Consider the following 16,241-nt stretch of genomic DNA (forward strand, 5'->3'; position numbering starts at 1 on the left):
CTCTTATCTGTAGCAGTGTACATCCTCTGGTCTAGCTGGATTTGTAAGGCAGAATTGGGATCATGATAGTGTGAATGTGTGGGGGAAGCATTAAAGAACTAGAGGAGAGCTGTATGTTTCATCGGTGAAATACTGCACCCTGACTGGCTCTTCTCCTCCCCGCAACCCTTCTGTAAGGGGATGTCCAGTTGCCTACAGATGGGCTCCCCCTCATTCGCAATATTTTTTGTTCTTTTATGCCTGATACCTGATCCTATCAACACCTCATGATCACACAGGCTGGTATGCTTCTTCCATGTGGGCTTTGTTGATTCTCAGTTAGATGGCTGGTTGTTTAACTTCAAGCCTTTAGGACCCCAGACACTTATCTTTTGATAGCCGGGCACCATCAGCTTTCTTCACCACATTTGCTTATGCACCTGCTTTGTCTTCAGTGATCGAGTCAGGAAAGTGAGTATCACAGAATGCCAGGTTATTAGAACAAAGTGTTCTTGTGTTGAGGGAGGATCTGAGTGGAGGCCCAATGTCCCCCTGCTACCTTAATACTAAACCTACAAGTATATGCACATAGATCTATTTTCCTGTCGTCATATATAAATATATTTACATATGTACATGCTTGTATTTAGACCTCTATAAATGCCCTTTGCCTCCTAGTTCCTTCCTCCATTTCCTTTGACTTTCCTCTTGTCCCACTACCATGCTCAGCCTTCATTTGGGTTGCAGTGATCCCTCTCGGTGACACTGCCCTTGATCAAGCCCTACTAGGCCTACCACCCCCTCCTCAAGGCAGTTATATTTAACAGATGCCAAGATTTGGAAATTTTCGTACCATCATGAGTCATTTGGTAAGCCTCTTCTTTACATTCCCCCAGGCTCCTCATGTTGTCCCAAAGTCTGCTCGCTTCAAAGATACCATTCTAGAAAGTAAGTGATACCCATAGTTTAAGAGCCTGGAAAACACAGCACCCTGAAAGCATATGTCCATTTCCATACACAGAGATCAACTCAAAGGCATGATCCTGGTACAGTGAACTGATATTACTCACATCATCTAACTCGATCTACAAATAACCTTTTAACTGCTGAGTCTCTGGTTCTAAAGTGCAGAGGCAGGGCAAGAACCAGCCCAGTGACAAGATATCTCAGAGATCATGCCATCTGATGAGCCAGAAAAGATGAGATTATATTTCTAGACTCCAATTGAGTTATTTCATAAAAGGAGTGAGAATTGGTTGAAAAGACTTCATAAATAAGAAATTAGCTTATCTTGCCACTAGCAAACTCTATGTAGTAACCAGTAACTAAAAACATAAATAAATAGGAAAGAGATTCTCAACCCTCAGATAAGTTCAGGTCATAAGTCCAGCAGACACGACTATATACTTGTATAACTTTGGACAAGGAATGCAATGCCTGCGTCTCATCTAATCAATGAGGAGAAGGTTGTGAGGACTGAGGTGTCTATGAGTATACTGATGGCAGAAATCCTATAAAATCCAGTGTTTATTAGGGCTCTCCACCTTCAACTTCCTGCAAGGATTTCTGAGGTGGCGAAAGACTGAAGTACTGCTGTCCCGTGCCACTGTTCTCATTCTCCCTCAGTCCCCCAGGACTAAGGATACTTAACTACTCACCAGTTTTTCACTCTGTTCAACCATGACCCTCTGGCCTTGGGTGTTCTTACACCAAATAGGCACATGATCGATAGTTAGTTCTTCATCAGCAGAGGCAAAGAAATTTTCTAAAGTCTTGCATACTAGTTTGGCCCTTATGAATCCACCTTTCCCTTCAGTAAGGACAGAGTTGACCATGAAGGGTGTTAACTTGAAGGGATTCAATTTCTTCTTTGACTGGTACCTGTAATGCATTATCCAAAATTAAAGGTTTCTGCCTTGACCGGCAATGTTAGCTGTCTCCACACACCCATCCCCATTCTATCCAATGACACCACATAGTAGCTCCTCGTAAGCATGCAGGTGGGGGTAGGGTGGGGGTGGCGCTAGAAAATTTGAACAAGGTCTAACTATGATCTGAAAAGGTTTACACTAGACTCCCAAGGATTCATACGAATATCCAGATGATTCATCTGCTCAAGACAAACACTACTATTGCAGGGTGTAGTTGAGATTCTTAGAGGCCACTGATGAAAGTCCTTCAAACTTTTGAGCCCAAGGCAATACTAGTTCAACAGGCCTCACAAAGGCAGAGCTGAGTACACCTCAGCAGAGTCTCCTCTCCTTCCCCACCCCGCAACAGGGAGCCCAAAACTGGACAGGATTTGTGATACTCTGAACTTGAGACACGTCATTTTGACTTTGCCTCATTTCAGAGAATGGGGAATGCCCTCCTCAAAAGGAATTATTTGTTTTATTATGATATTGTTATATATAAGTTGTTATTGTTTTAAAACTATACTGTTATTTGTACATAATGTATTTTTACTGGGCATTAGAATTAATTACTACATCTGTCTTCATCTTTCCTGCCTGTAAATGGAGTTAGTAGCATTAAAGTTTCCTGGTGTCATTGAGGAGCTTCATATATGATCACCATGATTGCAGTGGGATATGTAATGAGCGCCATGATTGTAGCGGCATATGCAATGAGCACCATGATTTGCAGAGCACCGTGACTGCATAGGGGTATGTAGTGACCACGACGATTTGCAGCAGGATATGCAGTGGCTGCCGTGTTTGCAGTGGGATATGCAGTGATGTGATCAGCGTCATGATTGTGGCGGGATATGTAATGAGCACTATGGCTGCACTGGGATATGTAATGAGCACCATGATTTGCAGAGCACCATGACTGCATAGGGGTATGTAGTGTCCACGGTTATTTGCAGTGGGATATGTAGTGTGGCGCCGTGTTTGCGGTGGGATGTGCAGCGTGCCGATTATTTGCAGTGGGGTGTGTGATGTCCACCGCGATTGCGCTAGGATATGTAGGGAGCCCCCATGGTTTGTAGTGGGATATGCAGTGACCACAATGATTTGCAGTGGGTGTGTAATGGCCACCGCGATTGCAGTGGGATATGTAATGAGCGCCATGATTGCACTGGGATATATATTAGTAAGAAAGAACACTGATGATGGTAACGAAAAAGCTCACTTCCGCCCGACGTGTCCGTAGGCCATGGAATGGAAGGTTTTGCAGGTGACATTGCTGGGGAAGACTCGCTCTGCCTGCTTCGCGATGCTCTTGTTGAATGTCACATACAGAAACTTGCTCTGGGACCACTTTTCAGCATACTTGACTAATGTAGAGGTCTTCCCAGTGCCTGAGGAAGCCAAGAGAAAAGGATGTGACCCTGTGATCATGAAAAAAAATATTCTAACGGACACCATGCTTTCCATCTCTTGCTTGAGACTATTCTTCAACGATCCATTTTTCAGTACTGGTAAAAATGCTGTAGTGAAAGAGTAGCCAACTACCAAGGCAGGTTAAAAACTGAGTGGTGATCTTAACTCTGAGAGTGTTCATCGAGTGAGGAAAGGCAAGCCACTGGACCTGACACAGCTTCCATTTCCTTGTCAGCAATAAGTAAGTACTGTCTTTTAAGATTTACAAAGCTAAAGACCATAATCAGAGTGTGAATGTTAATTATAATAATACTAAGCAGGACCTCAATATGAATAAATGGTAGCTATTGTTAGGCTTAGCTAAATGGTGCAGTGGGTTATGTTGGACTGCTAATCGCGAGGTCGATGGTTCAAGCCCCAGCGCACTCTGTAGGGCAGCGATGAAGCCATCTGCTCCCAGAAGGACTCACACTCTCAGAAACCCCTGGTGAGGGTGGCTATGTATCAGAATCAACTCAGTGAGTATACTGGTTTAAATTGTTGGTCCAGGAGTCACTTATGTTTCTAGAGCAAAAGCATGAATATGAGATGCAAGAATTCTTCTGAATCATTCCGAATGTTCATGTCTGCCCCATCTTCTGTTGTTCATTCAATTATTCAATATTTCATTAAGATAAAACAAGATTCCTCCATTTTAATTTAGTTTAGAATACAATAGCAACACAGATAAAGCAGTAAGAGAATATTATGAGAGTATAATAACAAATTATAATTTAAAAAGGTTTTTTGGGGTTTTTTTAAAGAAAAAACACAACAAAGAAACAACCCAGATTTCTGTCCCAGACCACATGACCTATCAGATAGAGAATCATTATATCCTTACAAGCCTCTTTCCTCATCTGTGAAAAAAGAAAACTAGCTCCTCACTGTCTCCCCAACAGGACTGGTTGGAAAAATAATGAAATAATGTAGAAGTGTTTATAACTATTCTTACTGTAGAAGCTACCTATTCTTACTATATGAACAAGTGTGAACCGAAATGTAGCTCTCTGCCATCAAGTCGATTACAACTCATAAGTGACCCAACACATAGAGGACAGGGCAGAACTTCCCCTGTGGGTTTCCGGGGCAGTATCTCTTTATGGAGCAGAAAGCCTCCTCTTTCTCCCGAAGAGCAGCTGGTGGTCTCAAACTGCTGACTTTGCTAACCATGTAACCACTACGCCACCTATGATCAAAAATAAAATCCTTGGGAACGCTGGTGGTGTCGTGGCTACCCACTGAGCTGCAATTTCCAAATATCCAGCAATTAATTCAGATGGCTGCAGTAAACGGTCAGAGGCCTGGCTGAAGAAAATTTCATCAAAAAATAGCAGAAATGATGGGAGTCAATTTAGCACAGCAAAAATAAAAACACAGACTGACAAGAGAAGACAAAATAGTTAAGAAAGAAAAAGTTCTATCTGTGGAGAGAAATAGACCTAGCTTTGCATCCTGGCTCCACTTACTTGTTTATTTACTCCAGGACAGATCACTTAATCTCGCTGAGCTTCAGCTTATCTTTAACATTGAGATAGCAAACACATCTTTTATAAAAGACTGCTCGGATTAGCACATTGCCTGGCCCACAGCAGGTGTTTAATAAGCCATTACTGCTGTTAATAGGAGATTTAGGCAGAAGAGCAGCAGGAAGGGATTCTGGGTAGAGAAGATAGTTTATGCAAAGGTTCACACAAGAGAATAAGCGTGAACATCAGGAGACTGTGAACAGATGAATTTTGCTGGTCGAGGCTGGGGATGAGTATGCAAGATATATAAGAATATAGGTTAGACCCAAAGGGTAGAAAGACTTTATCTACAAAATCAGGGAGCCACTGAAACTTTCTGAGCAGGTTCATATTGTAGCCTAGATGCATTTCCTGTTTTGTAGTTTGTCTACCGCACACCAGATTTGCCTTGTTCCTCACGCCAGCATCCGTGGAATTTCAAAATTTGCTACACTGCTTCCAAGCAAATAGGTTGGAGGTGTATGTCTCCTGCAAGGGCCACATACCGCTGAGAACCTTCTCTTTTCTGCCTCACAGTAGGGCCAAAAGGCTAATTCCTACTACCTGGTTAGTCAAGAAAAACATTCTGAGATGCACACTAAAAGAACCTTATTTTAAAAATAATAAATAAACAAACAAACAGAACCTTCTTGTTCTGTCTGTCTGTACAGGGTCAACCAACTACTCACCAGGATAATACCGAAATCCGAGTTAACGCAAAAATATTTGTATACGACTTGCCCTATGTGTGAATTCCAAAGTAAAAGGTGTATGACCTCTGTGTATTCTGACCACGGGTGGGATTCCCTTGGGATGGCCTGTGTTGGAATCCTTGCTGTTGTCACCCCATAAGACATTTCTCTTTTCCCCTCGAATTTGGAGTTAGTGAATGGGCATGAACCCTTATCTGTGCCTTTTCTTAAGTAATTAATCGCTGGGAAATACCCAATAACAAATGACTAGCCCAATCAATCCCAGCATTATCTACACCACAGATGGCATCTCTATGAACTATGTTTCCACAGGAACTCCAGTTTGGAAACTCACTGGAGCCCATGAAAAAGAAAGAAAGGCACGCATGCCTTGGTCAACTGCTTTTTAGATTCTCTGAGGTTGCTTGATGCTGGGAAGTGTCTCAGAAAAGGGGGGGGGGTGGTAATAAGAGACAGAAACTCCTATCATGAACTTGACTCTCCAGTTTACGACAAGTGAGCTCCCTTACCTGCAAATGCCATGATTTTTACCACCTGGAGAGGCTCCATCTTATGATTCAGAATCAGCTGTTGCTCATTTGTAAGTTGGATGGTGGTTTTCTTCCTATCATCATTACCAAGAAGAAATTAGAAAAAACAATAAAAAGACCAGGTCACAGACTATCCCAAAACCAAAATGATTTAAAAAAAATTTTTTTAATGGACCAAGAGGGAAAAAAAAACCTCCCCTTTTGAGTACTAAAAATGTTCTCAAATCTAGACTAGGGTGATGGTTGTACAATCAGTAAACTAATGAAAAGCCACTGAGCTGTACACTTAAATAAGTGAAGATAATGTTAAATAAACTATACTTCTATAAAATTGCTAAAGAAAAATAAAATACGTCCTCTTCTTAAATATGCGAGAGAGCCAAGTATGGAAGACAAAAACCTACCCTGCTCCCCACCCAAGACATACACACATATATGAATGAGGGGAGGGGATTTCAGGAAGTTCATGAAAAAAGGGAAATAAATGATAATGTAGTTTGTACATGAGCTTTTGGAAGCCCTCTTGGATATAAGTGCACATACCCTGGCCAAGAAGATGATTCCCCTTTAACTCGTGTGACCTGTGCACCAGAATTCTCCTGAAGGTACAGGCAATAGAAGATGTTGTAGTGAATTCTAACAGGGAAAAAGGAAACTTAGTTATGCTCAAATTCAAGTTACAGTCTATTCAGATGCACTTGAACTTATTTCTTTAAAAAAATTATACCATTTTATAGCAAAATAGTGTGCTCCCACACATAATACACAGAAAACTAACACACACGAGGAGGCAAAACCACGTGTTCTTTGTACTAAAATATCATATTAATTACTGCTCACAAAACTGTCTAGGATCACAGCTCTGGGAAGGAAGCATTATTTCAACGTATAAGAGCAAAAGAAGAAATGTCGATTCTACTCCCATCACTGAGATTCTTCAACATAAACACAATGCCATCAGCCAGTCTTTCTGAGACTCAGTGTATCTGTTCCTTATTGGTTCAGAAGCATGAATGCCATTGTTCCTTTTAAGGCCCCAAGGGAAAGGTAGTATATTGATATTAAGAGAACATTACCAAAGATTACAAGACAACATAACCCTCCAGTCACTAAGAGGACTTAGTGCAAATGTCCATCAACAGAGGCACTGAGTATCATCAAACTCATCGCCCTAGACCATTTCAAGTCCACAGTTCACACAGAATGCACTCATCTCCCTGAGGAGCGGTCTCTCACAAATGAGGGCACACCACTCCCCGTCCCCAGAGTGAGGCGAGGCGATGTCCAACCATCAAGCTTTTTGAAGTAGCAAATATGCTAATAAACATTTCAATCCCTGATCATCTTCCAACAGAGCATGAAGAAATACAAACACACAAAAGTCAATATCCCGTATATACTCGAGTATAAGCCAACTCGAGTATCAGCCGGGGCACCTAATTTTACCACCAAAACTGCATCAAAAATGTGCAGAAAAACTCGCCTTATACACGTGTATATACGGTACCACGTCCCTGTTCTTCATGGTCAATATAAACATATACTTCATATGCTTGCAGTTGTACATCAGGACATTATTCATCCTTTGTACATCTGTCTGCTAGTTATATCATAGTTATATGCTTCACAACTCAGTGCTTAGCAGATATTTATTGCACTGAATCATAACTCAGACATCTAAGAAATACTCTGACACTCTGAGAATAAATGTCCCTGGAGCTCATCCTTGAACTACACCAAGAATAAGTGGGCTACAGCTCTGCTGGTGCCATGGGTCATTTTGTCCCTTTCCCCCGCTGTCACTGAGTAAATTCCAACTTGTAGTGATTCTCTAAGACACACGTAGAACTGCCCCACAGGGCTTCTCTCCAAGGGTGTCATCTTTCCAGATTCACAATGTTTCAACTTTCTCCCCAGTGTGGCTTGTACATTGGAACTGCCAATCTTCCAGTAGACAGGCAGGTGTTTAACCATTATTCCTTATTCTTCCCCTTCAGCCTCCCTGCCACAGAGTCGCTGTAAGACAGGGTAGAACTGCCCCTGTGGGTTTACAAGACTAGAACTCTTTATGAGACTAGAAAGCCTCCTTTTTTTAAATTTTTTTTTTTAGTATTTGCATTTATTTTTGTTTTAAATCATTTTATTAGGGAGGGGAAAAAAAAAGAGGACCCGATGCAAAGATGAGGGCAAAGAATGTACAGATGTGCTTTATACAATTGATGTATGTATGGATGGTGGTGAGAGTTGTATGAGTCCCTAATAAAATGTTTAAAAAAATCATTTTATTGGGAGTCGTACAACTCTTATCACAATCCATACATACATTAATTGTGTCAAGCACATTTGTACAATTGTTGCCATCATCGTTCTCAAAACATTTTCTTTCTACTTGAGCCCTTGGTATCAGCTCATTTTTCCCCTCCCTCCCTGCCCACCCCTTCACGAACCCTTGATAATTTATACATTGTTATTATTTTTCCATCTCTCAGGGAGGGGGTTATACATAGATCCTTGTGATCAGTCCCCCTTTCTCCCCAACCTCCCCTCCACCCTCCCAGTATCGCCACTCTCACCAATGTCCCTGAGGGGTTCATCTGTCCTGGATTCCCTGTGTTTCCAGTTCTTATCTGTACCAGTGTACATCCTCTGGTCTAGCTGGATTTGTAAGGTAGAAATGGGATCATGATAGTGGGGGGGGAGGGGAAGCATTCAAGAACTAGAGGAAAGTTGCATGTTTTATCGTTGCTCCACTGAACCCAGACTGGCTCGTCTCCTCCCCACGACCCTTCTTGTAAGGTGATGTCCAGTTGCCTACAGATGGGCTTTGGGACCCCACTCTGCAGTCCCCCTCATTTACAATGATATGATCTTCTGTTCTTTGATGCCTGATACTTGATCCCACTGACACCTCCTGATCCCACAGGCTGGTGTGCTTCTTCCATATGGGCTTTGTTGCTTCTCAGCTAGATGGCCGCTTGAAAACCTCCTCTTTCTTTGCCAACCTTGTGGTTAACAGCGCAACGTGTAACCACCAAGGATCCTTATTCTTCCACGCAGGTCTCCTAATTCCAGTGTGTATTGTAGATCAACAAAGAAAGGAAAATCTCTCTGGGGCTTCTGCTTCTCCATGGTCTACTATATTATCCAGCTGCCCATGTTCACCACAGATTCTCAGAGTGGTGCAACAGCTGGCCCTTGTCTACTAACCTAAAGCTTGTTCAAAGTCACCAACAGCACTGTGGCAGGAAGCCTGGCAATCAGCGTCCATAAAAATCACAGCCAAGAAACACCAATGGAGCGGTTGTACTCTGTAAAACACGAGGTTGTCATATGTTTGGAATCAACTCGGGACTACAAGTGACTTCACCGTTTCAGATCCGCAATTGGAGCTCCCCAAATCCAAAGCTAACCATTCTGCTTGGCTTTCATCCTAACTCTTTATCACGGTCTACACCATGGTACATGACCTAGCCCATCTACCTCTGCTAAGCGTGTACTCACGTTTACGACACTGCCACCATGCTGGACTTTGGGGCACCAGCCCAGGGTATTAACCACTTACACAATTTTAGAAGCAACAGCCCAAAGACACAAGATGAATTTGGTATGCACAAGGAACAGAAAAAGGTTGGAGGTTCATGTTCGCTCAGAGGTACCCTGGCAACCCACTTCTGAACCAGCAAAACGCTAGGCTATCCTATGCAGCACAGCACAGCCCTGTGGTCACACATAGGGGGTTGTCCCTAGCTGGGATTGTGTCTCTGGCCACGTGTCCTAAAATGCTCTCCCCTGGTCTTAAAACGACTTGCTCCTCCTTGACATGCAGGTTTTAACTCAAATGTTGCTTCTGCATGGAAGCCTTTGAAATATTACATTACGATCTGCAGCTCTGAGAGAGAGACCTATCTGAGCGGAGCACAAGGGAGCAGATGAAGGGGTGGGGCACATCCTGGCCCACCAGGCTGTGAGGACGATGTTCCCGCTCAGAGAAGCCAGTCCATAGAAAAGACAGCAATGGCCGGCCCCACTATGAGACACGACATCCCTCACTGACCCATAGCCTTACAGGAGACAACACTGGAGCCACAGTGTGGGAATTGCGCCTGATCTGAATCCGCCACACTAAGGCAAAACACTAAGGGGTGCAACAGAACAGCAAGGGAATGGAGCGGTGAGGTCCCCAGGGAATGGTGAAGGTGGACTTTGGGGCCAGAGCTTGGTGCCCCAACAGACTTGACTGGAAAACACTCCTAAAGGCCAACAAACAGTCCTTGAACTAACTACAAGCTTTTCTTTCTTGTCGTGTTTTGTTTTTTGTCATTGGTTTGTTGTATGTTGTTGCTTGGTTTTACCCTGTCTTATTTTGTGGATGTTATGATCTCCACACGTCTGTCTAAATAAGGCTGGATGAACAATCTGGAGGAGAAAACAACAGGACCGACAGTTTATGGGGGACATTGGACAAGGGGAGGTGAGGGGAAAGGTAGTGGTGTTAACAACCCCAGGGACAATGGAACAACAAGTGATCCAAATCAGTGGCGATGAGGGTGTAGGAGGCCTGGTACAGTGTGATCAAGAGTAATGTAACCAAGAGGAATTACTGTAACCCTAATAAAGACTAAGCATGGTAGTGGGACAAGAGGAAAGTCAAAGGAAATAAAGGAAAGAGCCAGGAGGCAAAGGGCATTTAAAGAGGTCTAAATAAAGACATGTACATATGTAAATATATTTATATATGAGGATGGAGAAATAGCTCTATGAGCATATATTTATAGGCTTAGTATTAAGGTAACAGATGGAAAAAAAATAAATTTTTAAAAAGGTAACAGATGGACATTGGGCCTCCACTCAAGTACTCCCTCAATGCAAGATTACTTTGTTCTATGATGCTCACCATCCTGACACAATCGCTGAAAACAAAGCAGGTGAATAAGCAAATGTGGTGAAGAAAGCTGATGGTGGCCGGCTATCAAAAGAGATAGTGTCTGGGGTCTTAAAGGCTTTAAGGTAAACAAGCAGCCATCTAGCTCAGAAGCAACAAAGCCCACAAGGAAGCACACCAGCCTGTGCGATCACAAGGTGTTGAAGGGATGAGCTATCAGGCATCATTAGAACAAAAAATCACATCATTGTGAATGAGGGGAAGTGTGGAGTAGATACCCAAAACCCATCTGTAGGCAACTGGACATCCCTTACGGAAGGGTCATGGGGAGGAGATGAGCCAATCAGGGTGCAGGGTAGCAACAATGAAACATACAACTTTCCTCTAGTTCCTAAATGCTTCCTCCCCCCGTCCCCACTATCATGATCCCAATGCTACCTTACAAATCTGGCTAGACCAGAGGATGGTCACTGGTACAGACAGAAACTGAGAATCCAGGGCGGATGATCCTTTCAGGACCAGTGGTGAGAGTGGCGATACCAGTAGGATGGAGTGAAGGTGGGGTGGGAAGGGGGAACTGATTACAAAGATCTACATATAACCTCCTCCCTGGGGGATGGACAACAGAAAAATGGGTGAAGGGAGATGTCAGGCAGTGCAAGATATGACAAAAATAATAATTTATAAATTATCAAGGGTTCATGAGGGAGGGGGAGTGGAGGGAAGGGAAAAATGAAGAGCTGATGCCAGGGGCTTGAGTGGAGAGCAAATGTTTTGAGAATGATGAGGGCAATGAATGTACAGATGAGTTGTGACCAGTTGTATGAGACCCTATAAAATGATTTTTTTTAAAGAAATATTTCATTATGGGTTACATGTTTCTATCACTAGAATATACACTCCATCAGAGCAAGCACCTTGCCTGCCTTTTTGTATCCCCTGTGGTGAGATGTAGGCACGTGGGTTCCGACTCACAGCGCCCCACGGACAACAGAACAAAACTCCGCCCAGCCCTGCACCATCGTTACAATGATTCTTATTTTTTTTTAGCCCATTTGTATGCCACGTGCCTGGAAAGCTATCTGACAGGTAGTACGTGCTCAAGTAGCTGTAAAGTGAGTATCAAAACCAAACCCACTGCCATTCTATCCACTCAAGCGCAGAGCGACGCTATCTGCTGAGGCCTTCCAAGGCTGTAAATCTTCAACAGAGCAGACTACTGTCTTCTCAGACCGGCCTGGGCTTCTTCCGTCACTCGTGTGCGTGAGACCGCTAAAGTCCCTATGAATGAGCAGCCCAACCTAGCACACAGGTTTTGTCTCAGCTGAGGAAGTGAACGAGACCGTATGGCATCCTTACACCGTATCGCAAAGGCAAGGCACAGACAGAGCAGATCCTATTGTCTTCCTAGAGAAAGTGTGGGCCGGGTGTGAATTAAGCAAGTTTCTATTGGGTACAGATACCTGACCTAAGGCTTTCCAGGTAAAGCTGCCTCGGTGATCGTTTATGGCTGTCCAGCGCCTTTTAGTCACAAAACCTTCATGTGTTCAGGTAAGCCCCTTTCTGGATTTAACTTCGTGACGCTGTCATTTTACAGATGGAGACACTGAGGTCAAGCGTTGGGAGTTTTGCCCAATGGGACAGCTATGACTTGGCAGAGCCAGGACCTGCACCCGTAGCAGAACTTTTCCGCACCATCACGGGGTCGCCTCACCCCCTGCGACGGCTTTACCTATTGCTGATGTTAATCCCCTTCTCTCTCATGGCGTAGAGCAGCACAGCTATGCAGTACAAGGTCTCCGTGACGTCCGGCACGGTCACCGTGGAGCTCGGTCTCCTGAGGCAGTGGAGCAGCTGCTGGATGTCACACACGCTGCTGGAGAGGAGAATGATGGCTGCTACCAAAGCCCACACGTTGACCCCCTGTGGGGCGCGAGGTGGCCCAGGGATGGGAAAAAAGACACAAGAACATAGGTTACAACGAACCAGTCAGACCAGACAACAAAGGAAGAACACTCAGTTGGGGTCTGGGGAGTGTAGACTGAATCCAAGCGTCTCGAACACGAGCTGCGCAAGAAGGGGAGCCTTCCCTTTCACACTCTGTTCTACGTGAGGTTGGAGCTCCGTTTTCCTTAATGAGACTAAATCGGGTAAAAGATGTAAAATGGAAGCTTATGTAGAAGTGACACTGCAAAAAAACAGTAACTGTATCCCATCTCTCCACTCCTCGTCAGGCCAGCAGAGCTCTTGGGTCCACAAGTAATTGCAAGTATCATGCCAAAGTAAGGCAAGGTGCGGTGAATTCTTTAATATGGCTTCTCCAGCCCTAGTCTTTGCAACACCTTCCAAACGACTTGCTTCTGTTGGGCCCAGGGTGGAAAAGAGAAGGTGGTGGAAGATGCTGACAGATCATACGATTCCGTTGTGAATGACTGCTAACAGGGTTAATTGTGCTTGCAAACACTTGGAACAAGTCAAGGGGTCCTGGCCCAGAGAGAGGCCTGCCTGCAAGCGTGACTGAAAAGAGGCTGTCCTGACCAAGGAACTATGGTCCTGAGCATGTCTGACTCTGAATTTTAACCTCAAGCTCACAATTGTATGGCCGGTGAGTGGGGGGAGGGAGGGAGCATTGCAATGAACTATTAAACCCGGGTGAGAAGTAGAAACGGCTGTGGGAGGGACTGCCAGTGTTAGAATTGGTAAGGAAAATTGGAGAGTGGTCGCCTGTCTGATCTCAGTCTCACAGGACTCAGCCTCGGGCACCTGATGCTGAGGACTGTGATTCTCTTTCTAGTTACATATAGTTAGAGGAGGTCGGCTATTGACCCCCCTCACCATTTTCACACCAGGTAACCACTAAATTAGTGCCCACCTTTCTTAGAAGACACTACAGGAAAAGAAAAAGGGGAGCGGGGAGAAGCCAGCAGTCTTTATGGAAGAAAAATCAAACTGACAATTCTCTAGCATTAAGATGGAGAGAGCATGCTCCATTTACTAATATCTGCCCCCCAAAAAATGTTTAGGAGGAGCCCTGGTGGCTGTGAATTGGGCTGCTAATCTCAAGGTCAGCAGTTCAAAACCACCAGCCGCTCCTCAGGAGAAAAGATGAGGCCACCTATGCCGATACGGATTTAACATCTGGGAAACCCACAGGGGCAGTTCTAATTTGTCCTCTGGAGTCACTATGAGTTGGAACAGACTCCATGGCAGTGAGTTTGGGGTTTTTGATTTTTGTTTGGAGGAGAAAATATTTACTAACACAGAAATAATCCATAATGGCCCTAAATCTTTAATAGTTTTAACATTACTACAAGTCTCTTAAAGAAACTTAAAGAAGGCATTTCTTTTGTGCAAATAAATCCTGATTAATCAAAATGTTCAGAGATCAGCTGGCCACCTTTCAAGGTTATTTCACAAAAGATCCTTCAACAAAAAGGGAAACTGCACTAAATAAGGTAGTTTCAAACATCACTTCCAAACCTAAGTCTCTACAATTAGATGGCCTTGTATTCCACCAAGGAGACTTACAACAAAGTGCTTCAAAGCTTTCATAAATAAGGATTTTGAAAACAGAGTCTGGAACTGAGTCACCCCTACGCTGCCTTCCCATGGAAATACATGCCACAGTCTGCCGTGGCTCCCCAGGGCCTCGCACATACCCCGGCGGCGGCGGTAAACAGGTCAGGTAGGTGTTGGCGTACGCAGGCCTCCGCCTCGGGAAGGAGGGGGTGATCCCTCAGGCTCCACAGCACCCTTTCTGGATCCACACTCGGGGAGCACTTAGTGGTGGCCGTGTATCTGCAAAACATTCACCGAGCGGTGCGTGAGAGCGCGGATCACAAAGGTGAACTTCGGGGAAGGGACTTCAAAAGTGACCCTCCTCCTCACAGGAGAAAAAACGAGGACGCACCGTATGAGGTTCAGCACACACAAGTCGGACTCCTTTGCTATACCGTAGCTCAAGAGGATGCCGTCCACTTTGCTGACAGCTTGCTCTTCATTCATCAGATAGCGATGATACAGCTTTTTCCAGGGAATGAACTAGAAAGTTAATCAATCAATCAATCAATCAAAATAGCATGCAGACAATGGGTACTGGCTTGAAGATGAGGCCACAAATACATAAATAACCTTCCACCTGCTGAAAAGCCAATGTCGCTCACCGCAGATCAGAGAGAGACCAGAAGAGCTGGGTCTTGGTCCTTGTCCCAACACTAACTTATTATTGTGGTCTTAATTTGGGCAGCTGGCTCACAGCACAAGGTCAAATAGGAAAAAGCACTCAGTATCAGAGGTAAGCCCTGGCAACAGAAATATGCGAGGCCCCTAGGTGGGGGGTGGGAAGGCAGGAGCAGCATGCAGAGAGGGAAGGCGTGTGCAGTCTGATCTGCAGACAGCAAATCATCTCTGCGGGACGCAGGCAATGGTGTCTTGAGGAAGAAGCGAGCCACGGGCTGGATAACAGCTTGAGACAAACATAACGGGCTTAAACGCCACAAAGGGGATAGCGGTTTGAAAATATCAGGACCCTGAAGGCCCCACGGTTCCGGGAGGATAAAATCTCATGAAGACCATGGCAGGTGACTGCAACGAAATGTGTCAGGTCCTTGTTGCTGATGACAAATATAGCACTGTCCTCGGATTTCAAGGGGTAAGTAAACGCAAGCTGGGACAGCTTTACCCAAAGATGGAGAAAATCCTCACTCGTCCCCATCGGTAACTATGCAGTTAGTAGAACTTTTAGGACGAACCAGAATTTACATCGAAAAGCAGAAAAATATTTCTCAGAGACTGGGGAGTGGGTAGACCCCAAGTGGGAAAAGAGTAACATGAAATTTAGTCCAAAACTTTTTGTGCTTAGAAATATTTACTCTCTCGCTATACCCATCCTTCACTCCACCTGAACTTTCAAACCTCCCTTATGTGCCCACTCCTCACTTAGTAACTGGTGAAGTTCCAAAAACCAGGTTTTTATTGCAAAACATGGAGTGTGATCACGTCAAACATACAGAAGGTTGTATGATTATACAATTGCCAAACTACATCAAAACGAAACTGCTAACTGATGCAACTGCCAACCCACCGACAATCACGGCCAAACTGACACACAACCTTAACCCTCAAGGCAGCCTGACTCTCACCGCATAGCTTGGTGTTTGTTACTAACAGATGGTGTTTGTTAGGTCATTCATGCATAAAATAGTCGGATAGTTGCTTTTAACAATTTTTCCAAATGCAGAATCTCGGAAATAGAGCTAATGAGG

At 44.3% G+C, this 16,241-nt stretch overlaps 1 protein-coding gene across 2 annotated transcripts in view; it reads right to left on the bottom strand.

Annotated features, from left to right (window-relative positions):
• The window catches only part of FBH1 (F-box DNA helicase 1), a 50,089-nt gene that overhangs the window by 18,397 nt on the left and 15,451 nt on the right, over positions 1-16,241 (bottom strand). For both annotated transcript variants that reach the window (XM_075552427.1, XM_075552426.1), the window contains exons 4-11: positions 14,888-15,018; positions 14,637-14,775; positions 12,710-12,900; positions 6,639-6,731; positions 6,075-6,169; positions 3,115-3,283; positions 1,638-1,860; positions 833-920 (exon numbers count right to left, since the gene is read on the bottom strand). In XM_075552427.1, the coding sequence (XP_075408542.1) occupies positions 833-920; positions 1,638-1,860; positions 3,115-3,283; positions 6,075-6,169; positions 6,639-6,731; positions 12,710-12,900; positions 14,637-14,775; positions 14,888-15,018 (1,129 nt within the window). The remainder of the gene's footprint in view (positions 1-832; positions 921-1,637; positions 1,861-3,114; positions 3,284-6,074; positions 6,170-6,638; positions 6,732-12,709; positions 12,901-14,636; positions 14,776-14,887; positions 15,019-16,241) is intronic.

Source organism: Tenrec ecaudatus, chromosome 6 (assembly GCF_050624435.1).
Source record: "Tenrec ecaudatus isolate mTenEca1 chromosome 6, mTenEca1.hap1, whole genome shotgun sequence".
In the NCBI taxonomy this organism is placed as follows: Eukaryota; Metazoa; Chordata; class Mammalia; order Afrosoricida; family Tenrecidae; genus Tenrec; species Tenrec ecaudatus.